Below are 23960 nucleotides of genomic sequence, written 5' to 3'. Positions count from 1 at the left end.
GATCTCTGTGACATTGCCAAAGTCAGTATTGACCTCTATGACATTGCCAGAGTCAGTATTGATCTCTACAACATTGCCAAAGTCAGTATTGACATTGCCAGTTTAATTGACCCTTAAGTTCAAGATAAAGACAATAAAACTTGTTATTGTTAAAAAATGTGTTATATTGAAGTATATTGATCATATTTATTATCAGAATGTATTTGACTCTCTGAAGCTTGTTGATGGACTGATTCCATGTTTGTTTTTCTCAGGGTCGTAAGTGGCATGAAGGATCTGAGCAGTATGGCAAAGTGTGGCAGACGGGCGACGTCATCGGTTGTCTCCTAGACATGAATGACAAGACAGTCTGTAAGTGTTATGAAGATATATTTTTCAAATTATTTTTATCTCACAGCTTTTTGCACAGCATGTCTTGATGGAACTGGTTGTCTTCTTCATGCCTGTCTCTACTTGCTCTGTTTCAGCATTCTCCCTGAACGGTGAGCTGATGATGGATGCTCTGGGACAGGAGATTGCCTTCAGAGAGGTGGATGTGGAGGAATGTAAGTCACATGTTCAGTAGAATACAGGAAGCCTCGTCAACTGGGGTTCATCAAAATTATATCAAGTGATCTGTTTTTGAAATGAGTGTAGTTCATAGACCTTAAAGTTCTTCCAGAACCATACAGTTTCAATTTTAAGTGATAGCCTGGGTGTAATTGATGTTTACAAGGATGTGCTAAATCTTTATAACAAGGAAACATATTCAGTGTCATGTCCCCTATGGTGGGGAGGGGGTGGGGGTCTCGTCAATGTTCAATCATAGACTGGCTGTCGTGCTAACATGTACCTACCCATGGTCTTTGTAATGTCGCTATATAAGAGCAAAAATCTTGAATGTGATGTTAAACCCCATTTCACCTCACCATGGTTTTTAAATAAGAGAAAAAATTATTGACATAATTGATGTTAGATTGTTTCATATTCTTGCGAACTTCAGTGTATAAATGTTATGGACAAGAAGTTCTTCCAGATGTTACATGATTTGTGTATGAGGCTGTTGTTAGTCATGATTCCTGAACTGATGTTGTTTGTTCTTCAGCCTATGTCCCTGCCATGACACTGGCAGCTCACCAGCAGGCCAAGTTCAACTTTGGGCAGGTATGGAACACCAGCAATCATTGACCATTATTTCAATCACTTGACTTCATAAAATGCATTTTCCATAAGATTACAGTCATGTCTCTATATGTCACGTGTGTGACAAACTCGACTGATCCCAGAAAGAATCTCCATTACACCTATTTTCCTCCTGTTTCCTGCAGGATGTGAACACACTCAAGTACTTCACCTGCTGTGGCCTTCAGGAGGGCTATGAGCCATTCTGTGTGTAAGTAGACCTTGATATTAATACGTGGAATTGGTGATAAGAAACCCCATGGGAAGCCAGGTTAGAATATGTCCTTAATAATCTTATGCTCGTCATAAGAGGTGGCTCCATGAAGATCCGGGATAGAATAGGTCTTCAGCAACCCATGCTTTCCGTAAAAGGCGACTGCTTGTTGTAAGAGGTGACTAACAGGATCAGGTGGTCAGGCTTGCTGACTTGGTTGATGCATGTCATCGTATCCCAATTATGTGGATCGATGCTTATGATTTTAATCACTGGATTGTTTGGTCCAGACTCAATTATTTACAGACTGCCGTCATATAGCTGTAATATTGCTGAGTGTGGCGTTAAACAACAAACAAACAAACATAAGAGGTGACTAGTTTGGGTTGGTGGTCAGGCTGGGTGACTGTGAATCATACCGCTTTAGCTTGGGATGTAGATCATGCTTCCAGTGACTGGTTTGTCTTGTGCAGACTCAAGTATTTTATTATACCTCCGACCTTTTAGGTCGGGGGTATATAGTTATACCAAGGTTCCATCCGTCCGTCTGTCCGTCCGTCCGTCCGTCCGAAAACTTCGTCCAAGCTATTTCTCTTAAACTATTCAGTGGATTCATCTCAAACTCAGTACATATAATCTGTGTCATATGGAGGGGTGCAGTCAAAAGAAAAAAATTGTTTTTATTAGTTTTCCATTTTTTAAATATTTTTTCAAACCCTAACCCTATCCTAGCTATTTAATTTGAAACTACTGACACACTAGGCGGGTCGGGGGTATTAGTGAGCCACGCTCACTTTTGCCCTTGTTTAGATAGGGCTGGAATCTTGCTGACTGCAGACTTAAACATAGGCCACTAATAAGGTGAAGCAAAGCAACATCAACCGCATGGAGAAGTTGAGAGAAGCTTGACTTCTGGGAGTTTCTAAGGCTTCAGTCCAGCCCCACACAGAAGCACATGCAGCACATGTGTCTCTTTAAGCAAGTGAATTTGCCTGAAATATGCTTCTGTTCACCCCGCAGTGAATGGGTAATCGGTAGGACAAGATGCTTATGTGACAGTTAACCTTCAGTGCCTCAAGGCAGCTATGGTTATATGCTCCCCAGGAAGCTGAAAAAGAACATCAAGTGCAAACTGTTCCATTGACAGGGGTAATAATAATGAAGTGCTTTGAGCATGCACCTCTGTTGGGTGGAAATATGGTGCAATAAAAATGGCCTCATTATTATTATTTCATACACATCAGGTTAGAATGTTTTCAACCGTCTGAAAACTCTGAGGGACATCTTGAGCACAATGTTGGGTGTCTTGCATGAATTTTGAGAGTCTGTTCTCGGTCTCTAAGAAATAGATAACAAAAGACCTGTCTGATGATTCGTTGGTGTTTGTTCAGTCACGCCAAACCCTAATTTGGCTTGGTATTGTTCCCCCTGCACTAGGCCTGATTCAGATCATGTCTGAAAGTTTGAGATGACAGTCAGAGTGTCTGAAGACTTTTGATGATGAAGCTGTGTTAACCTGCCATGATGTGTTGTCAGGAACATGACCCGTCAGATGACGCTGTGGTACGGGAAGGAACAGGCGCTGTTCAAGCCGCTTGAAAACCTCAACCCCAGCCTTGAGATCAGCAGGATTCCCGGAGGGTCAGTATACCAGGAATATCCTGGCATCTGGATGAATCCTTATGCAGATTATATTGAACTTTAAGGCATATTGTATTTCCTTGATTAAACATGTTAAACGCCCAGGCTTTTTTCTTTCTTTCAGACACTCTTTATTCCTTGCATTTATCGCAAAGATGATAATGTGGAGACATTCTGTGCACAAAAAGTACCATTAAAGTTATTTTTACTTGAGGCAAGGACATCTAATAATCTGAAATGAAAATATGAACACACCAGAGTGGAAATTGCTAAAACCTGTCACATATATGTCTGTTAGTATTGTTTCTCTGTATATCTGTTTTTTATTTTTAAAGATTTGTAACTTTCTGTCCTTTGTGCAGGTCAAATGTGACTCCGAGTCTGAAGGTGATGTCGAAGACGTTCGGGACACTGGAGAAGGTGCACCTGGACTACCTACGTCTCAGTCTGCCAGTCAAGTGCAACGATGAGTTTGTCACCAGGTTAGATCATGGAAGCAAACATGGATCTTCCTACATCTTTGAGAATAATGATTGACAAATTTTGTAATGGCTGAAATTGTTTGAAATTTGGATGTTACAGTGAAACTAATAGTTAATTTGGAATTTAATATGATTGATTAACTCAATGGCTATTGCAGAAATCAATTATTTTTTAGCTGAATGTATTGCATATTTGCTGAAGTTACAATGGTATTTTTTGTTTGTGTGAAGTAAAAGCTCTCTACTAGAACACTGTCTACCCCACAACATCAAACTGCACTACTCATCCTACCCAAGCCCCAATCTTCCACCTGGCCAACTGAACCTGTCTCATGCCCACCCCCTCTCCCGAACCTCCACCTGTTCTACCCCACCCCCTTGCCAAAACTTCCACCTGCCCCACCCCTAATTACCCAACCTATTTCACCCCACCTGCTCTACCCATCCCCTGTCAACCAACCTCCACCTGCCTTACCCTACTTGCCCAACCTTCCCCCCTTGTCCCAACCTGCTCTACCCAGAACCTCTCCCTACCTCCACCTGTCTTACCCTACTTGCCCAACCTCCCCCCCCCTCGCCCCAACCTGCTCTACCCAGAACCTCTCCCAACCTCCACCTGCATTCATCTACTTATTCCTGTCTCACCTGCCCTGCCCTGCCCTGCCCAACTCCCTTCTCCCAACCTCAACCTATCTTACCCTACTTGCCCATGCACCCAGCCCCAAACCTGTCAACCCCCACCCCTAAGGGAACCCCACACTTCCCTGGCTTACACTGTTGCTGTATTGCAGGGATCGCAACTTTGCCCAGTCCGTGCTGGAGAAGCGGCTGAACCTGGAGAACCTGCGCCGCCGTGACGTGGACATCGAGGAGGAGGCTCCAACAGGTGGGACGTTGTCCAGCAGTCAGGAAAACTACAGTGATGCTAACATCAGTGATGCTTCTCTAGAACGTGCTAATAAAACTACCACAGGTGAATGGCCCCACTAATAGCATGCTCGGGCAAAGGCATTGTTTTACCTTAGGAAAAAAATTATAAACAATCTTGCTTGTTAGAAATTCTAATTATTTTCTGTTTTATTTTAAGTTGATTTAATTTGTTTGGGGAATTTGGAGATAAGGAATCATTGTTTTTATTTTAGTACTTTGTCACAGTTATTAATTTTGCTGGACAGTGTGTGGGTTTCAGACTTGGTGCTTTTAGTGAGTATTAGTAAAGGACACTTTTTTAATTTTGTTTTAATTTTCCCTATTATGACCATGCATATTGAGGGCATCTCTAAAACATTGCCTTAACATTACCGTGTTGAAACTGTCTTGCATAGCGATTGCTCCTTCTTGTTGGCTTCATAGATGCATAGATATCAATAGTGATCAGGATGTAAAGGGTTAATAATATGTAACATGTAGTGTACATGCAGTGGAACCATTATCCAGATTGTTAAAAGAAATATCTGTCGATTTGAGTTGTCTTCTATCTGACTACACTACCAAGACCAAACATGTGCACATGATTCAGTCATATTGGTTGATGCATGTCCATTGACTACTGTGGTGACGAGGTGTTTGGAAAAATTGGAAAAAAAGACAAATCGTGAGGACAGTCATGTTTTGTTCTTCCCAAGTCTGTTAATGTATTTAATAAAACTAGAAAATAATAGTTAATGTGTAGCAGGCCAAGTCAATATTGTACATTCTATAAGACATATCATGTTTGTGGTTGTTACCAATGCCTACTTATTCTGGAAGTTTCTGCTTTAAGAAATGTTTTGTTTGTTTGTTTGTGGTTTAATGCCGCACCTAGCAATATTCCAGCTATATGATGGTGGTCTGTAAAAATCGAGTCTTGACCACACAATCCAGTGATTGATATCGTGAGCATCGATCCACACAATTAGGATACAATGACATGCATCAACCAAGTCAGTGAGTCTGACCACCCGAACCCGTTAGTCTCCTCTTAAGACAAGCATATTCGCCTTTTATGGCAAGCATGGGTTGCTAAAGACCTATTCTACCCCAGATCTTCATGGGTCGTTTAACAAATGTATAAATGGTCATATGTTTTATTTTTACTCTACCAACAATACTATTCAGTGACTTTTTGTAATTTATTTTTATTTTTGTTTCAACCACTGACCTTGTGATTTTAAGAAAAATGTGTTTAAACCAGGTTTCAAGTAATAGAAGGCCTGAATTGCCTACTAATTATTCTCGATTTATCTATTTTAACATGTACTCATTTCTTGCATGGTGTTTTTTGCATACTGAAATTTTATTATTCATATTGAAAACTTCATACCTTTTGATATTCTTGTCTGATTTGGCTGTCTGTTATAAGAATTGTTAGGGATTTATTAATGCAGCTATCATGTTTGAAGCTGTAGGTTCTCATAACTGATAAATAGGTGATTCTTTAAGAAATGTTAAAACGGCAAAGATATTCAGTGATTTCCAGTTCAGACAAGCCATGACTGTGATGTATAGCATACTAACATTAATGAACGTATGCTGAGAGTTGAGTGTGTTTAACCCCTTATAGACCAGAGTAGTGAGAGTGGGTCGGGCGAGCATGATGACCGTCCCCACCATAACCATGTCCCCGACAGCATACTGGAGGACACCATACCAGAGGCTAGTAAGTCCACTACATCATCACAGCTTCTTCTTGTTACCATGGCAAATATTTAATAGGGACTGTGTCAAAAGTATTTGAGCGGAATTTTTATGGAATTGTTGGATGAGCCGTTTAGGTGTACAATTTTGATCAAATTGCTTTAATATTTAATATTGGACTCAGTGTTTTAGATGGAACATGTTTTAGAGTTTTAAGACGCCCTTGTTCAGGTAGCAATGTGAATAATATTGATTCATTAATCATAGGATGGTGAGTGTCCACATGTTTTGCATGGAATACTATGGTACATTTACATTTATTATGATTCCTGTTTTCACATATGTCTATTAGCAGCAGGATCCATATGCATGGGGATGGTGTCACTCTTTTTAGAGCTCTTTTTTTCTGTGTTGGTGCTGGTGTAGTGATAGTTCATCAGAGTTATGAAAACAACAACTTGGCAGTTTGATTGTGGAACATTTCAGTCAATTACATCTGTCATCATTCGTCAACTTACCCCAAGGAAATATTGTTTTCAAGGCATTGATCAGTGCAGAGCAAAAAATAAAATTGTCATTGCAAAATAAAAAAAGGTGTCTACAGGGGTGTCTAGGCAGGGTATATTAACTAAATATATGTATCTACAAGGGTGTCACATTAAAAGCATGGTGTATGAATTAATATAACATATTCTACAGGGGTGTCACGTTATAGCTGGGGTCGTTTTATGCATGGCGATGTATATGGTATCAAGTGATACAGTGTAGCCAGGCTATAAAATGAAATTGACTCAGGGAAGCTGTGAATTGTTCTGCATGGAGGCATCGTGTGAGATTTGAATTGAAGGCATAGTATTCTGCATTAAGATCGTGTATGATGCAGCATGTTTAAATATAGACTTTTTCAGGCAGAGTTTGAAATAGCATGCTTGAAGTATATATGAGTACAAAGTTTGAGCATCATGTGTTTCTCTGTGAGTAAAATGCAGAACATGTTCATCACATAAGCTTCACAAGACAAGAATAATTGAAAAGCCAGTCATTTAAACTTGTGATGAGTACAAGAAAAGTGATGTTGAGAATAGAAAGTATTTGCCTCAGAATAATTAATGTATGGGACATAATTGTTGTTTTTAAATACTGTGTTACTGATCATGTTGTTTGTGGTAGTGTTGTTGATGTTGTTTCTGATGGTGTTGTTGATGCTGTTTCTGATGGTGTTGTTGTGATGAACAGATGAGGAGGACTACACACCAGAGGAAGGCCCTGACATGCTCAATGGTGGACCCGATCTCACTCTCCGGAAAAGTAAGTGTTATCTTATGTAATGAGGCGAATACTCAGAGGAAGCACAGGTTACCCAGTCATCTGAAGTGTTGCAATTTGCTGTGCGGAGTTGCATCCCTTAGGCTTGCCAGGAACATGATCAGGGGTTCGAGTCCCAGATTTGCCCAGATTATGTTCCTAGGTTTGTCAGCACCATGTTCATGTTTTCACCATAGTGTTAAACCTTTATGACCTGTGCCAGTTTGAGCTTTCCTCCTGCATTAAGCAGGCATGCTGTTCCCTGTGAAAAACACTAACTAAGAAGTATCTTTTGTTTTCTTCACAGCCCTGCATAGAGGTCTTACTGATGACGGTTCTGTTGATGATAGAAGGAAAACCTTCAGACAGACCGCCAAGTCTGGTAAAGGACGTTCACTTGACGACTCTGCCATCACAGACAGGACAGGAGGAGGCATGAAAGCAGCTGCTAGTGAATCCCAACTGAATGAGTCTTCCGATTCTTTCTTGACACCACCCAAACAGAAGAGATCTGGATCCAAACTGTCCCTCCTCGCAGACAAGATGCTTGACTCGGCCAAACACATCGGTGATAACAAGAACACCAAACGTGGCAAGTCACCATTCACATCCATATTCAGGAGATCCAAGTCTCGGGACCCGTCTCCCAACAACATGGGAAGAACACGTTCAACAGAGTACTCAAGCTTGGACAGGAAACATGACATATCTAAGAGGCTTGGCAAGGACGCACAGAAAGCTACACCAAAGAAATCAGCAACGCTTCCGCCAGTCAGGATCACTTCCGGTTCTGACATGACAGACTCTCAGGATCTTGATCTGGAAGGAGAATTCATCCCATTTGAGTTTCAGGACCAGATGAAGCGGAGACCGATGTTACCCGAGTTTCCTGAAGGGTCTGAGAATGGATTTGAAGAAATGGCAGAGTTGAATGCCCTGGCTGAACAGATAGACGAGTATTGCTATGCTGTGAGGATCTTCCCAGGTCAGGACCCATCACAGGTGTATGTAGGCTGGGTAACAACCAACTTCCACTTCAATGCAACGGCCTTCGATTCCAAGAAGATCAGGCATGTTGTTTTATCCTCCATGGACATGGACTACAAGATCAAGTCCAGGTAGGTCATAAATAAATAAATAGATAAGGGTATCTCTACTATTGGTAGTTTCTATTCACGCTATATTGGAATATTGGGCTACAGTGACATAATATCACATTTATGTCCTTCTGTATGACCTTGGTGTGAATCTGTTCCTCAGCATCAGCAGCAAGAACTTAATATAGCTGGAATATTGGTGACTGTGTTATATATACTGACACTGACACATGCTCTTATTTCTGTATGACCTTGGTGTGAATCTGTTCCTCACCATCAACAGGAAGAACTTAATATAACTGGAATATTGGTGACTGTGACATATATACACACACTGACACATGCTCCTATTTCTGTATGACCTTGTGTGAATCTGTTCCTCAGCATCAACAGGAAGAACTTAATACAGCTTGAATATTGGTGACTGTGACATATATACTCACACTGACACATGCTCTTATTTCTGTATGACCTTGATGTGAATCTGTTCCTCAGCGTCAGCAGGAAGAACTTAATATAGCTGGAATATTGGTGACTGTGACATATATACTGACACTGACACATGCTCTTATTTCTGTATGACCTTGGTGTGAATCTGTTCCTCAGCATCAACAGGAAGAACTTGATATAGCTGGAATATTGGTGACTGTGACATATATACTGATACTGACACAGGCTCTTATTTCTGTATGACCTTGGTGTGAATCTGTTCCTCAGCGTCAGCAGGAAGAACTTATATAGCTGGAATATTGGTGACTGTGACATATATACTCAACACTGACACAGGCTCTTATTTCTGAATGACCTTGGTGTGAATCTGTTCCTCAGCGTCAGCAGGAAGAACTTAATATAACTGGAATATTGGTGACTGTGACATATATACTCACACTGACACATGCTGTTATTTCTGTATGACCTTGGTGTGAATCTGTTCCTCAGCGTCAGCAGGAAGAACTTAATATAGCTGGAATATTGGTGACTGTGACATATATACTGACACTGACACATGCTGTTATTTCTGTATGACCTTGGTGTGAATCTGTTCCTCAGCGTCAGCAGGAAGAACTGCTATATGGTGTCAGCAGGAGACCTCCAGCAGAGGTACGCGGACTCCAACCAGGAGATGTCAGGCAAGAGGTCATCACCTGGCCTCGCCATTGGCTGCTTCATCGACTGCTCCACGGGCATGCTCAGCTTCACTGTCAATGGTAAAGAGGTCGCCAACAAGTTCCAGGTAAGTTCAGAGCACTACAGGTGGATCCAGAGTCCAAGTGTTAAAACCTCCCTCCCACTTTTGCACTTTATACCGAAAATAAAACATGTACTTCTGTCAGATTAATAAAACAATCACAAAGTGAAATTACCTTTGCTTTGTAATTGTACATGTTTTTTTATGTTGTGTTTAACCCTATTTAGAATATAAGTGTTATCAAAGACCAACATTTATATATGATGAACTTGTGAAGGTGTCGACGTCTAATGTATGAGAATTGATGTTACCTGTCCCTTTTGCACTTGTGAAGGTGTCGATGTCTAATGAATGAGAATTGATGTTACCAGGTGGAACCAGGTACCATGTTGTTCCCTGCTGTCATATGTGAGCCGACAATCAAAGAAATGTTCCAGTTTGAAATGGGAAGCCACAAGGTGACTGGATAACGATCTGTTTTGCAGTAAATCACATACCACGATAATAAGTTTTTGACTTGATGTCTCAGCTTGTGTAATACAAGATCTAATCTTTTCACCTTTCACATGTGACATATACTGCTCAAATGAAGTTAAAGACCACCTTCAAATTACAGTGGTTAATCTGCCATGGCATGAATTTTGTAACAAAACATGGATTCCTTCCAATGAGTCCTACAGCAGCTGTAAAACCCTGTTTGTGTTGCAGACGTCGCTGCCACTGTCGGCCGCGGTGTTCCGAGGTCCCAAGTCTGTGATACCGATGAGCCCTCCCCGCCTGGACGTCCAGGTCCTTGCCCCGTGTCACTGGTCACGTGTGCCCAACATCGCCGTCAATGTCCACACCATGAAGCTGTCTGACATCAGAGGCCACAGTATGCTGTGTGAGAAACCAGGTAAGATGGAGACATGTTACAGCAGGTTGAGAATTGACTTTCACTTTGTGTGAGTTTATTCAGCATGAACTTTCATAGAGTGGGGGCCAAACTGAATGAACATCGGAACTTTGACTTCCCAGTGTGTGCTAAAGATTAGAATGGTGTGAATGATCAGAAACAACACTTCTGTATTTACTCTTGCTCGGGAATTCCCTTGGTTTTCCCCATTATTGTGGACATAGCCCATCAGTGTTTACATCATTTTTAGAATATAATCTAATAGATAATAACTATAATAATAGATTTTGAATGTCAAACTGTGTCATTCATACACTTATGAATGTGAGTTTCATGGTCATGTGACCGACCTCTCGTCCAATGGAAAGGCTGTAAGTCATGTAAACTTCACATTAAAAAATAGTCTAAATGTTGATATTTGTCTTTTCCCCCTCTTTTTTTAAATGAAAATAGGGTCAGCAAATCCATTATCCAATAAAAACATAAAATATAGCCCCAAGTTACTATATTATTTTACCGCTGATCAAATGTAAGTTTCCTAATGCCATGTTTGACCTATTTCAGTTGCAATGTTGGCAATCCATGTACCTGAAGAGAATCGATGCCTGGACATTCTGGAGCTTATAGAGTATGAGCATCTGTTGGAGTAAGTGTTGCTTTTATCTCACAGCTTCTTATTGGGATTTATTTCTTATATAGAGAAGGGTGCACATGTGGCCCAGTCATCTAAGGCACTGTACTTTTGCTGGGCAGAAATTAATCCCTTAAGTGTCCCAGTGTCCACCCTGATTATATTTCTAGGTTTATCAGCACCAGAGATTTCTGCTGTGCCAACAAGTGTTTTGAGTAATAACAGCTTATATTTTATGTAATAGTAGAACGATCAAGTGAAATATCTTGTCGATATTTGTACATGTGCATTGCACTCAATCTCCTTGCTAAACAGACAATTCTTAATTCATTGCAGCATATTGGTTATCCTCTGATTGGGCTATTTTTTAATATGTTTATGGTTGTAGCTGTTGTGATTTATATATCCTATTCTTGCTCTTCCAGTTTCCATGCTCGGACTCTTGACCTGTACATGGCTGTCTGTGCCCATGGCAACCACCGTGTAGCCAACGCCCTAACAAAGCATGTTGATGAGAAGCAACTTATGTACTGTATTCAGAGTGAATGTGAGTATTTGTGCATAGAAGTTCATGTCAAGCGTACAGTATTTAACAGCATATTGTTTTAGAAAGAAAATACAGAGACATTTAACGGCTTGCTGGAGACAATAGGGAGTGGTATCTACTTTATATCATCTGTCTGTATTCTGATTGCTTTTGTCTGAAAATTAGTTTTTCATGTCATTATTTTTTGTATGAGGCTAATGTATTGTGTATTGCCTTTCAGACATGTCTGGTCCTCTGCGACATGCTTTCCACAACCTCCTCGTCACTATGCATCTCTCATCACATACAGCCGCCAGGTAAATAGCATACAGACATTAGGTTGTCAATGATGAAATACAGTGATCCCTCACTACAACGCTACCTTCAAGGTCCAAATGATTGATGAGCGTTATAGATGATCAGCGGTTTAACCGAGGTCAAGTCGTAGGTGGTAGATGACCAACAAAACAGTATACATGCTCTGCCTACCTAACACGATCTACGTTGCACATTTCAGAGTTTAAGAAATGATTAGAATTGAAGTTGTTAATGATTCATAGTGTAAAAAACGATTGATATATATTAACATGCGCTTTCAAAACCACACATAGACACAATATGTTTGTGGTGTTCAAGGAGATACAATATGTTTGTGATGCCACTTAGATGATTTCATACTACCTAGCAGCAGATGTGTTTGTTTATAGTTATTGCCTATCTTCTGTAAAACTATACAAGATACACCTATTTTTGGAGGTTGATGATGTTATCTTTCGGTTCAGGATTCTGACCCAGAATGAGTACATCATCCCCCTCACCCCGAACACCAAAACGCTGAGTCTGTATCGCAAGCTCAGTCCACTGGCAGACAGCTACAAGATCAAGCACCAGATCCCTAGCATGGAACAGAGTGTCTCCATCAGACCTATCCTGGCTCTGTCAGACCGAGACATAGACGCCAGGTATGTACAGTTGGGATTTATTGGTTTGTATGTTGTTTATCACAATACTCCAGCTATATGACAGTGAGGGGCGGTTGGGTAGCCTAGTGGTTAAAGCGTTTGCTCGTCACGCCAAAGACCCGGGTTCGATTCCTGACATGGGTACAATGTGTGAAGCCCATTTCTGGTGTCCCCCGCTGTAATATTGCTGGAATATTGCTAAAAGCGGCGTAAAACCATACTCTCTCACTCACTATATGTCAGTGGTCTTGAAGTAATCAAGTACCAGACAATCCAGTGATCAATGCTGTGGGCAACGATCCATGCCGTTGGTGTATGATGGCACACAATGAACCAAGTCACTGAGCCTGACCACCTAATCCATTCAGTCGTCTCTTACGAACAGGTTCCTGGAGAGCAGTTCTAACCCAGCATGTACAGTTGATTTTAACAAACTCTTTTGGACATCAGTATAGTTAAGAAATAAACAACAAGTCGTTTATTTTTGTATATGAGATATCAACATTATATATATATGGCCTCTTTAAGGATGATGATAAAATGTACAAGCTTCAAAAAATATTTACCAGTATTTTAACAATGATGACTCCCTCAATAGAATCCGACCTAGGCAACGTCGGACAAGTCCATTTTATGCAGGGGGTGGGTATTTCCTGCATATTTTCACAATCCTCACGTCGATTACCTGTACCTTTTCTCCCAATACAGATTGTCATATCTCTCTCACTTTTGGGGTCTTTTAAATGTTTTGAAAATTCAGGCTATTCAGTGAACAATTAAAATGCACTCTCCAGAAGGAGAGGAAATCAGCTTCGAAAAATGACTGCGAGAGACAGAATGATCCCCGAATCAAAACACCCCAAGAAACATGAAACATTGCATGTGCACCATGCAGATCTTTCTGTGCCTGTGGTTTGGGGGTCAATCTTGATTTTGACATTTCAGTGAAAGGTCGTCAAATCACTCTGAGCTTTTAGTATTACTGATGTTCATTATCCACAGTAAGAACCATACTATTGTGTGATAGTTGTGTTGTAGATATGGAAATATGAGCTTGCAGTATTGTTATGCTTCAGGACATTATTATTTGAATATTAATTATGTCTGTCTTATCTCTCCAGGGTACAGCGTGATGGCAAGGACTGCACATCACCTGTGTTTCCACTGGCCAAGTTGAAGTCATACATGATGCAAGCTCTCAACATTGCTGCTGAGAAGGGAGCTTCCCATATCAGAGATCCCATTGGCTGGTCAAATGCCAACCTCTTTGTGTATGTATTTCTTGTATAAAGTAGATTTGTCAATTCCAGGTTTCAGTTAATTAACATTTCATATAAAGTGTCTGGAAGTTACAGTAATAGGGTTCATTATTAATAGAAATAAGTGTGCATTATTTCTGTCCTATCTTTAACAGAATTTTCTAGCAATTGGCAATTAAAAGTTTAAACATGCATCATCATCATAGGCATATAACATTGTTATAATAGCTCAGTTCATCCGTTGATTGAGTACCCAGTAGAATTATATGGTAATATCAATGTACCCCCAGCACCTAGAAGGCAGCAGGGGTTGTATATTCCTCAGGGAACTAAGAAAGGACATTGATTGTGTAGCAGGGCGTGGAGTCATCCCACAGATGACATCCTTGATCAGAAGGTCGGACGCCTTGTCCACATGACCAAAGAGGTTAACCCCGTCAGCAAGCTGACAAGGTAAGGATGTCATCTGTGGGATGACTCCACACCCTGCTACAATTGCATACTGGAACACTGACCTGGGCAATAATATGTTGTGTTCCTTGGACATGCCTTGGTGTGAAGTCTGTGTATTAGTACTTTGGGAGGATGAATTATGTCTTGTTTCTAGCCCCATCCTGAAGGTGATAGACAACATGCTGGTGATGGGTCTCATGGATGATGAGGACTTGAGCCAACTACTCATCCTCCTGGAGCCCAATGTCTTCGGGGACAAGTTTGCAAGACGTGAGTAGCTACTGCCTCTACGTTTTCAGTGTGTAAGAAATCAATGGCATCAACCCTTGCTCAGTATGTAGCTATTTGGTCTGTTTTTCACTGATACTTATAGTGATGGGTCCATGGACATTATACAAATAACTACTCTTTGACAAGGAGGTCTACATGGGAAAACAAGTACCTGAGGTCCCGACCCCTGAGGTGGTAGGAGCACTGAAGAGGTCCGGTCTGAAGGTCCTTGTTTTCGCATATTTACCTCATCAAGAATAGTTATTCCTTTTGTTCTAGCAAAATTCACTTTAAAGTTTATGAAGTCTTTAAACCATCCTCAGTTTCGTTACAGTATCTTAGCTGCAAACTGTAAAATGTTCGTACCAGATGCCATCTTGTTTTCTAGCAGACGAGTCAATATTCATTGTATGACAGATCAATGTTGATCATGTGACGAGTCAATATTCGGGGTCAGTGTCAGTCACACGATTTCGCTGTCAACATTGAAATGTATTGTTTCGTCACTTGGTACAGATTAACCAATAGAATGGCAAGATTCTTAATAGAGGTGTAATAATTACTGTTGTTGTGAAGCACGTAACATAGAGTGTGGTGTTGCCGGACCAGAGATGATAAGCATCATAATGGATTCTAACATGTAGCCAGAGAACCCAGGCGAGCGAAGGCTGCTTCCATGGTGTAGTGGATAGTGCATATGGTTTGATCCCTGGCCGTGCCATTCCAAAAAAGGTTAAAAGATAGTACTTGTTACCCTGCCTGGTGTTCAGTGTTAAGGAAATGAAACAAGGACTTGGAGTTGGATAATGTACCTGAATAGGGTATCCATGTCCATGTGGCAGGGTACCTGTGTTGGCTAGCACTATAAAAACCAGCATCTGGACTAGTACAAGCAGACACAAACACATGCCTCCACATTGCTATGTAAGTGCATTAATCTTAAAAGTAATATTGAACCTCACCTCACCTCACCTCACCTCACCTCAACAGGCCAGTCGGGCGGTTGGGTAGCCTAGTGGTTAAAGCGTTCGCTCATCACGCTGAAGACCCGGGTTCGATTCCCGACATGGGTATAATGTGTGAAGTCCATTTCTGTAAAACCATACTCACTCACTCACTCACTTACTCAACAGGCCAGCAGAGGAAAACATCAAAGTTTAGGTGGCCACAATGACTGGTGCTAGGAGGGTACAGCAACACTTGCCTGCATGTCTGTCATCATATACCATGACAACAGGAAATATACTCCTGCTATCATCCACTTGTCTAGTCCAGAGCCCCGTTCCTCAAAGTGATCTTATCTCTGAGGTGATCGGCTTACGATCATTGTAGTGCTAAGATTGTTTCGTGGAACAGGGCCCAGGTTACTGTGCTCTAATATTATTAATCAACATTCACTGTCCTGAATCAGCTCTCAGTGTGTTTAGATGTCTCTTGATGACCTCCTATTGTCCACTCTTGATGTGTATGCCTTCGTCTCATCTTCCAGAAAATGCTGTGGGACTGGGACTATTGAACATGAAGCTGGCTGAAACTGTCAAACTGGAGGTATGGAAAGTTCCTGCTTGAAAATCACTTAAAAGTACTTTATTACCATCCTCTATATCCCAAAGGCTGTACACTAGCCTACACTCGCTCCTGGATCTACGAAAATCAAGGGGGCAGGTAATTTGAAATCGTGAGAACCGCAGGAATGGATCCAGGGGTTACTGTAGATTTACTGAACTGCGAGCACTGGAGGCGTAGGGAATGCTTTATTATCCACAAGGAAATTTACATTTATGCATGAAAGTGCTGATTTTCATAAAATGAAACATACAAAGAAAGATCTACCAAAAGGTAAATAATTTTAGAATCTTTACAAGAGACAGATACTTGTTGGGATAAAAGATATGAACTCTAATTAGTGAAGGGTACAGGTTTGTCTGAGAGAAATCTGTATGTACAGAAGAAATCACACACAAAAACATGGCCAGTGTGTGAACAGGGATAGAATTCAGCTGGTGGAGGTACATTTGTATCATGTTTAGCTCTGAGAGTGGTGTGGTTACTGCTTTCACTGATGTCGAGTTTGTTTCCCCCTCCAGGTGTGCCGCATCCTCCAACATCTGTGCGACACTCAGCTGCGGCACAGGGTCGAATCTATCATCGCTTTCTCAGATGGATTTGTACACAGTGTCCAGAGTGTAAGTTTGTGATTGATGTCTTGTTGACAGGTTTATTCCTTCTAGTTGCAGACATTTTAAGCAGGTAATTGCCAAGGATGATTAATATGTTTCCTGCAACAGGCATAATTTCTTTTCTCTATTTCTCTACTTCCCCACTTCATATGTGCTACACCAAAAATGCTCCTGGATCCTTCCCCCCCCCCCATGCATCTGGCCATACATGTCATTTCAGGGGCAGATCTTGAAAACCATAAAATATTTCTTCACCAAATTTGACACATAGGTCTCGTGGTGAACTGATGCTTTTTGATATTTTGACTGAAAATGGGGGTATATGCAAGTGGTAAGGTCAAATTTGAGTTGGGGACAGTAGTGTGTGCCCTTTACTTAATAGATTTTATTCTTGACAATTTTGAAATCAGGAATATACATCTTGCTATGTTGTTCATGAAGACATTACTTGTGTAGGACCAGAAGCGTCGTTACATTGAGATCAAGCAGGCTGACCTCCCTTCATCAGTGACTGCCAAGAGGACAAGGGAGTTCCGGTGTCCGCCACAGGAGCAGGTACTTGCAGCCTGTCATGCCTATACTATTAGAAGTTAAAACTCTGTTTCTCAGCATCTTGTGGTTGTCAAGTAGAGTGAACAGTAACATTTCAAGATGATCACTAATTTGTTTGCTTTGTCTGGTAACGTATCTGATCAAAACTTGATTGATTTTTATGAATGTCACAATTGTGTATACTGTAACAGATGAGCTGCCATTCCTTGCCATAACTATGTTGCCATTTATGCTAATGAAAGCTGATTACATGGTCATTCCGGTTCCTGTAATAAGTTTTTTTTGCGAAGTTACGGTCCTACCTCGCTTACTTAGCATGTTTTGATCGTTTTCAATACTTTTGTTGATATTATTTATGGATGATATTGTTCATGCATCTTTGTGATGATTTCATTGTGTAATTGGTGTTTAACTGGTATTTTCTGCTCAGATGAGGGCGCTACTGACCTTCAAGATACAGGAAGAGGAAGACCAGGATCAGCAGTGCCCATGCCGCGAAGACATCCGCGAGTCTCTTCGCATTTTCCATGGAGAACTCCTGCAGCACTGTGACATGCCCACGTTCGAGGTCCCTGAAGAGAAGCCATTAGAGGAGGAGGATGTGCCGAAGAACCTCAGCCTCAAGGACAAGCTGATGCTGATGGTGGGACTCAGCAAGGGTCAGCAGGAGAACATCGAGAAGGCCATTGATGATGGACTCAAGCCAGGTGGGCATAGTGACCTTATGATGTATGGTAGTGAGCATTGATGATGGACTCATGCCAGATGGGCATAGTGACCTTATGATGTTTGGTAGTGAGCATTGAGAAGGCCATTGATGACGGACGTCAGCCATGTGGGCGTACTGACCCTATAATGTATGGTAGTGAGCATTGAGAAGGCCATTGATGATGGACTCAAGCCAGGTGGGCATAGTGACCTTATGATGTATGGTAGTGAGCATTGAGAAGGCCATTGATGATGGTTGCCAGCCAGGTGGGCATAGTGACCTTATAATGTATGGTTGTGAGTATGGAGAAGGCTATTGATGATGGACTCATGCCATGTGGGCGTACTGACACAATAATGTATGGTAGTGAGCATTGAGAAGGCCATTGATGATGGACTCAAGCCAGGGGGGCATAGTGACCTTATGATGTGTGGTAGTGAGAATGGAGAAGGCCATTGATGACGGACGCCAGCCATGTGGGCGTACTGACCCTATGATGTATGGTAGTGAACATCGAGAAGGCCATTGATGATGGACTGAAGCTAGGTGGGTGTATGACCCTATAATGTTTGGTAGTGAGCTTGAGAAGGCCATTGATCATGGACATAAGCTAGGTGAAGCATAGTGACTCGATACTGTGGTAGTGAGCATTGAGAAAGTCATTGATGATGGGATAAAGCCATCTGGACATGGTAATCCTAAAATGTATGGTAGGAAGTATGGAGAAGGCCATAGATGATGGACTCAAGCCAGGTGTAGCATAGTGATCATATTATGTATGGTAGTGAGCATGGAGAAAGCCATAGGTGATGGCCTCAAGTCATTAGGGGATCAAGTGACCTGATGATGAGTGGGAGGGAGCTTTGAGAAGACCTTTCATGATGTGCTCAAACAAGATAAGGATAATTGTATTGACAGGTAGAGTGTTCTTGAGACTAGGTAGTGACTTATGACTATTTGATTTCAGATTCTATGCAGAAACTCATAACACAAACAATGGTGAAATGGTCTGAAGAGAGCTTCATCTCCAACCAAGACCTAGTGAGAGAAATGTTCAGCTTACTCCACAGGCAGTATGATGGTATTGGGGAGGTAGGTTCCTTGTTCTGGTCTAGAAAATACATACAGCAGTTGTGTTCGAAATGAGTTTTCCATTCAGTCTGTGGTTAAACTGATAAATAATAAAAATAAATTGTCCTATATGTAACAAGTCTGGTAAGAGGAGTAACCAGGATTGGTCAGCTTCAGTAACTGAATGATACTGTGTCTAGCTATTGACTGCTCTGGACAAGGGATATGTCATCAGCTGCAAGAGTCACGAGGATATCAACCTGCTGCTGAAGAACCTGGGCATCATCAGATCCCTGCTGCTGGTTCAGGCTGGTCCGGATGAGGAGGAGCTCATGAAGACAAGTCTCAAGTAAGTAGCAACAGCTCTGGCTAGTCTCAAGTAGGGAGCAGGAGCTCTGGCTAGTCTCAAGTAAGTAGCAGAGATCTGTGGCTAGTTTCAAGTAGGCAGCGGGAGCTCTGGCTAGTCTCAAGTAGGTAGCACGAGATCTGGCTAGTCTCAAGTAGGTAGCACGAGATCTGGCTAGTCTCAAGTAGGTAGCACGAGATCTGGCTAGTCTCAAGTAGGTAGCAGGAGCTCTGGCTAGTCTCAAGTAGGGAGCACAAGCTCTGGCTAGTCTCAAGTAAGTAGCAGGAGATCTGGCTAGTCTCAAGTAGGTAGCAGAGATCTGTGGCTAGTTTCAAGTAGGTAGCATGAGCTCTGGCTAGTCACAAGTAGGTAGCAGGAGCTCTGGCTAGTCTCAAGTAGGGAGCAGGAGCTCTGGTTAGTCTCAAGTAGGTAGCAAGAGCTCTGTGACTAGTCTCAAGTAGGTAGCAGGAGCTCTGACTCGTCTCAAGTAGGGAGCAGGAGCTCTGGCTAGTTTCAAGTAGGGAGCAGGAGCTCTGGCTAGTCTCAAGTAGGTGGCAGGAGCTCTGGCTAGTCTCAAGTAGGTAGCAGGAGCTCTGGCTAGTCTCAAGTAGGGAGCAGGAGCTCTGGCTAGTCTCAAGTAGGGAGCAGGAGCTCTGGCTAGTCTCAAGTAGGTAGCAGGAGCTCTGGCTAGTCTCAAGTAGGTAGCAGGAGCTTTGGCTAGTCTCAAGTAGGGAGCAGGAGCTCTGGCTAGTCTCAAGTAGGGAGCAGGAGCTCTGGCTAGTCTCAAGTAGGTAGCACAAGCTCTGAGTAGTCTCAAGTAGGTAGCACAAGCTCTGACTTGTCTCAAGTAGGTAGCACGAGCTCTGAGTAGTCTCAAGTAGGTAGCACAAGCTCTGACTTGTCTCAAGTAGGTAGCACAAGCTCTGGCTAGTCTCAAGTAGGTAGCAGGAGCTCTGACTAGTCTCAAGTCGATGCATGAGATCTCTAGCTAGTCTCAAGTAGGTAGCCGGAGCTCTGGCTAAAATCAAGTAGGTAGCAATCTAGGTGGCTAGAGTTTGATATTAACTCTGGTTATTGTGTTTATAACCATTACCTAGGTTCCCTTTCCATATCAAGAAGATATATATTAACTATATATGGTTAAATGCAATTGATCAGAAATATGTAGCTTCTGAACTGATTCCACTTGGTGACCCTTCCCTGCAGTCGTGCCATGGACAACAAGGTGTTCTTCCAGCACCCTGACCTGATGCGAGCCCTGTGTGTCCACGAGACTGTCATGCAGCTGATGGTGAACACTCTGAACAAAGCTCAGCAGCAGCAGCAGTCCGCCACCAGTGGAGCACCTGAAACTGCAGGCCGCCAGCCTGCCACAACATCAGAGACCATCGACAGCATCTCTGAACAGAACAAGGTGAGCTTTCTTTACTGTAGATTAGCCATTTCCTACATATCTATGTGATGAATGCTCTGGGTAGATGTACACTGTCCAAGCTTGGAAAAGAATGAGGATCAAAAAGAGGGAAAAATCATTCGAATGTTGATGAAATCTTACTTTTCTTGTCATCATGTATTATCTCTTAGGAGATGATTCATCAAATTAAAAAATTACCAGATTGTGTATAATATATATTTATGAATTTTTAAAACATTTTTTTATTGCGAAATTATATTTTGCTTCTTTGGGTGAAAGGATATTTTGGGAAATTTGAAAAAAGCTTTACTGTACATCTACAACTTGTAACATTATTATAACGACTCATTCTTATTTAATTTTAATTGTTCATTTCTCACCTCAGTATCTGCATTGTCAACTTCCTAAAGGATCACCTGTTTTTAAATTTCTCCAACCTCTGATTTCCACAGAAAGCTTGACCTTTACACAGAAAGCACCTTCAGTGATTAACTCACCTTTGTTCTGTTCATGTGATCCTTTGGTTCCAATTTCATCTTAATGCCATTCATTAGCCAGGAGACAATTATTGGTACTGATTCCAGATGGGATTGGTTGGCAGCCTTGTAATAGCCGTTCCTGATTGCCAGCTTCTTAAAGAAGAATTTTCATTTACCGTATTCGATGTAATAAGCGCCCCGCTCTAACAAGCCCCCACAGCGATATTTGCATAATATAATGGCAAGTGAACAATCCCAATTAGCCCCCCTTCCGATTGATCAATGTACTCAATACTTATTTATTCGTGTATAATACTCACTCGTGTGTTATATGCACCCTTAATAATGGGCAATTAAATTCTGGAAAAATGTATCTGTCGTATATAAACAGTTCAGGCCATCAGCATAAACCACAAAATTTATCTTTCAACTCTGTTTTTTCCACCAAAATAATATTCTAATAAGAGCCCCCTATTTCTAATTCTGAGAGCGCCCTGGGCGCTTATTACGTCGAATACGGTATACAAAACTGGCTATAGTGAATAGGGTAACTCTAGTCACATTTTTTTATCATGATTTTCTTGAAGGAAATGGGGGTTTGTGTTTTGAGATTTACTGTCAAGGGGTTTTATGTCATCAGTACCCAACCTCACTGAACTTTTAAGTTAGGGATCATGAATATATATTTTGGGATTTGGATGGGGGGGGGGGGGGGGGAAGGGAGGAGGAGGAGGGTGTCGATCCCTATTACTGTACCTGCTCACTGATCAGCGTCAGAATTGGTAAATAGCAATAATTGTCACTTGGCTACCATTCACTAGAGCGTTGCCTGCATTTGCTGTTTGTCATCATTGCCTGAGCTTGTAACCCATGATATAACGGCCTAATACTCCAGATATACATGTGCGTGTTGCTTCTGTTCGTTCCATGCACATCATACTTATGAACTTTTTAATTAGCAATCAAATAAGGAGAGGAAGAAAACGTTTTGGGTAAGTTTTTAATGGGATACTTTTGTCAAAGATTGTAACTATGTATATTTGGGTGCGTAATTCTGTGTAGAATGACGTCACAGTGCTATGTACTTTGCTTTTGATATTTGATTTACAGTGGTCAACTTTTTAGGGAGTAGTATGATCAGTTCAATTACTGTAATGTGGTTTAGATGATAATTCATTTGCTGTACGACTGCAGAAATAATTTTTATGGCCAGTATTTTTTTTCAAGAAAATATAGTGCAATGTTATCACCCTCAATTAGAAGTAAGAATTAGATTATATATTTCTCTTTGTTAATTGAGCATGATAACTTATATTGACATAAGTATTCTTACTATAATAAAGTGTTTCTTTGAAGAAAACTTTTACTAAACTAGCAGAGGATTTATGATCAGTCATAAATATGTTAATAATTAATTTATCAAAGTCATTCATGATTTCAAATTTGTCTTTAAGTATTGGAAAAATTGATGTCAAAATTGTTTCATTATCAAGTTTGATATGATGTTAGATAAGAGCTGCATATGACTTTATGGATGTTGGCATGTGTTAAACTGGAAAACACTACGTAAAGAAATACATTTTGCTTTATTTTGTAAGTTTATGTTTTTTATATGTTTTGGGTTTTACCCGTGTTTTTTTTTTCAAAGCATAGTACTCTGTCATTTTTCTGTGTAGTCCCTACATCACTGGATGCATGTTGTGTTACCATGTTTCTGTGTATACTCAAAGTATGAACTGGGGATGGTTTACGGAATAAAACAATCTCATTAAAATCAGATCTTAGTTCTCGCTCCACTAAACAAAGATCTGAGGACATCCCATTACAGGTCACGTCTGACCGACTTTTCGCAAACTTTGACTGACCAATGGAATGACTAACAAGAAGTTGACAATAGCCAGTCAGAAGGCAGATTAATCAAGCTTTACGGCACAAGTTTCAAACTCCCAACTACGCTTCGAAACATATTTTGACATATACTCGACTAAAAAAATAAAAACTGAAGAAAAGAACAGTCTGGAATGGCGAACAGATGGTCTAGATTGTATGAATACAGACATAAAGCCCATAACTGTCGTTTGGAATACTCTGTGTGTTTTTATTCAAGGTTGCACGAGCAAAAATCACATTCCAACTGTCACTTTCATATCTGATGAGTGATGCTCTGATTGGTCAGATGAAAGATGACATGACCTGCAATGGGATGTCCTTAGATCTTTGTTTAGCGGTAACGAGAACTAAGATATGATTTTAATGATATTGGGTATAAAATAACTGAATGAAATTCTTATATTTCCGTCACTAGACTTATCAGTTTGCCTGCAATAGCAAGGGAGAATATAGTTTGAAAAAGATGTTTCAATTTCAAAACTGGAAATAGATTCATTCTAAAAATGGTTTATTTAGATGCATGTAAAAGTGGAATCAGTGGTTCTTTGAAACAAGGGAGATAATTCAAATTTTCCAAAAATATGTGTGAATTAAATAAAATTGTAAGATATTTGTCAT

At 41.0% G+C, this 23960-nt stretch overlaps 1 protein-coding gene across 1 annotated transcript in view; it reads left to right on the top strand.

Moving 5' to 3' along the window:
* Positions 1 to 23960, top strand: part of LOC139443967 (ryanodine receptor-like) — a 203752-nt gene that overhangs the window by 99508 nt on the left and 80284 nt on the right. The window contains exons 30-56 of the mRNA XM_071224857.1: positions 255 to 351; positions 468 to 545; positions 1085 to 1143; positions 1308 to 1372; positions 2912 to 3016; positions 3379 to 3498; positions 4290 to 4471; positions 6041 to 6136; positions 7351 to 7422; positions 7727 to 8537; positions 9567 to 9750; positions 10077 to 10163; positions 10414 to 10600; positions 11165 to 11246; positions 11657 to 11778; positions 11999 to 12074; positions 12540 to 12719; positions 13841 to 13990; positions 14586 to 14701; positions 16191 to 16249; positions 16789 to 16887; positions 17338 to 17436; positions 17864 to 18140; positions 19110 to 19234; positions 19414 to 19562; positions 20766 to 20973; positions 22412 to 22444. Of these exons, the coding sequence (XP_071080958.1) occupies positions 255 to 351; positions 468 to 545; positions 1085 to 1143; positions 1308 to 1372; positions 2912 to 3016; positions 3379 to 3498; positions 4290 to 4471; positions 6041 to 6136; positions 7351 to 7422; positions 7727 to 8537; positions 9567 to 9750; positions 10077 to 10163; positions 10414 to 10600; positions 11165 to 11246; positions 11657 to 11778; positions 11999 to 12074; positions 12540 to 12719; positions 13841 to 13990; positions 14586 to 14701; positions 16191 to 16249; positions 16789 to 16887; positions 17338 to 17436; positions 17864 to 18140; positions 19110 to 19234; positions 19414 to 19562; positions 20766 to 20973; positions 22412 to 22444 (3918 nt within the window). The remainder of the gene's footprint in view (positions 1 to 254; positions 352 to 467; positions 546 to 1084; positions 1144 to 1307; positions 1373 to 2911; positions 3017 to 3378; positions 3499 to 4289; positions 4472 to 6040; positions 6137 to 7350; positions 7423 to 7726; positions 8538 to 9566; positions 9751 to 10076; positions 10164 to 10413; positions 10601 to 11164; positions 11247 to 11656; positions 11779 to 11998; positions 12075 to 12539; positions 12720 to 13840; positions 13991 to 14585; positions 14702 to 16190; positions 16250 to 16788; positions 16888 to 17337; positions 17437 to 17863; positions 18141 to 19109; positions 19235 to 19413; positions 19563 to 20765; positions 20974 to 22411; positions 22445 to 23960) is intronic.

This window comes from Haliotis cracherodii, unplaced genomic scaffold (genome assembly GCF_022045235.1).
Source record: "Haliotis cracherodii isolate W230 unplaced genomic scaffold, xgHalCrac1.p SCAF_5, whole genome shotgun sequence".
Classification (NCBI taxonomy): Eukaryota; Metazoa; Mollusca; class Gastropoda; order Lepetellida; family Haliotidae; genus Haliotis; species Haliotis cracherodii.
Note: the sequence above shows the minus strand (reverse complement) of the source record. Positions and strands in the feature narration are given on the sequence as shown.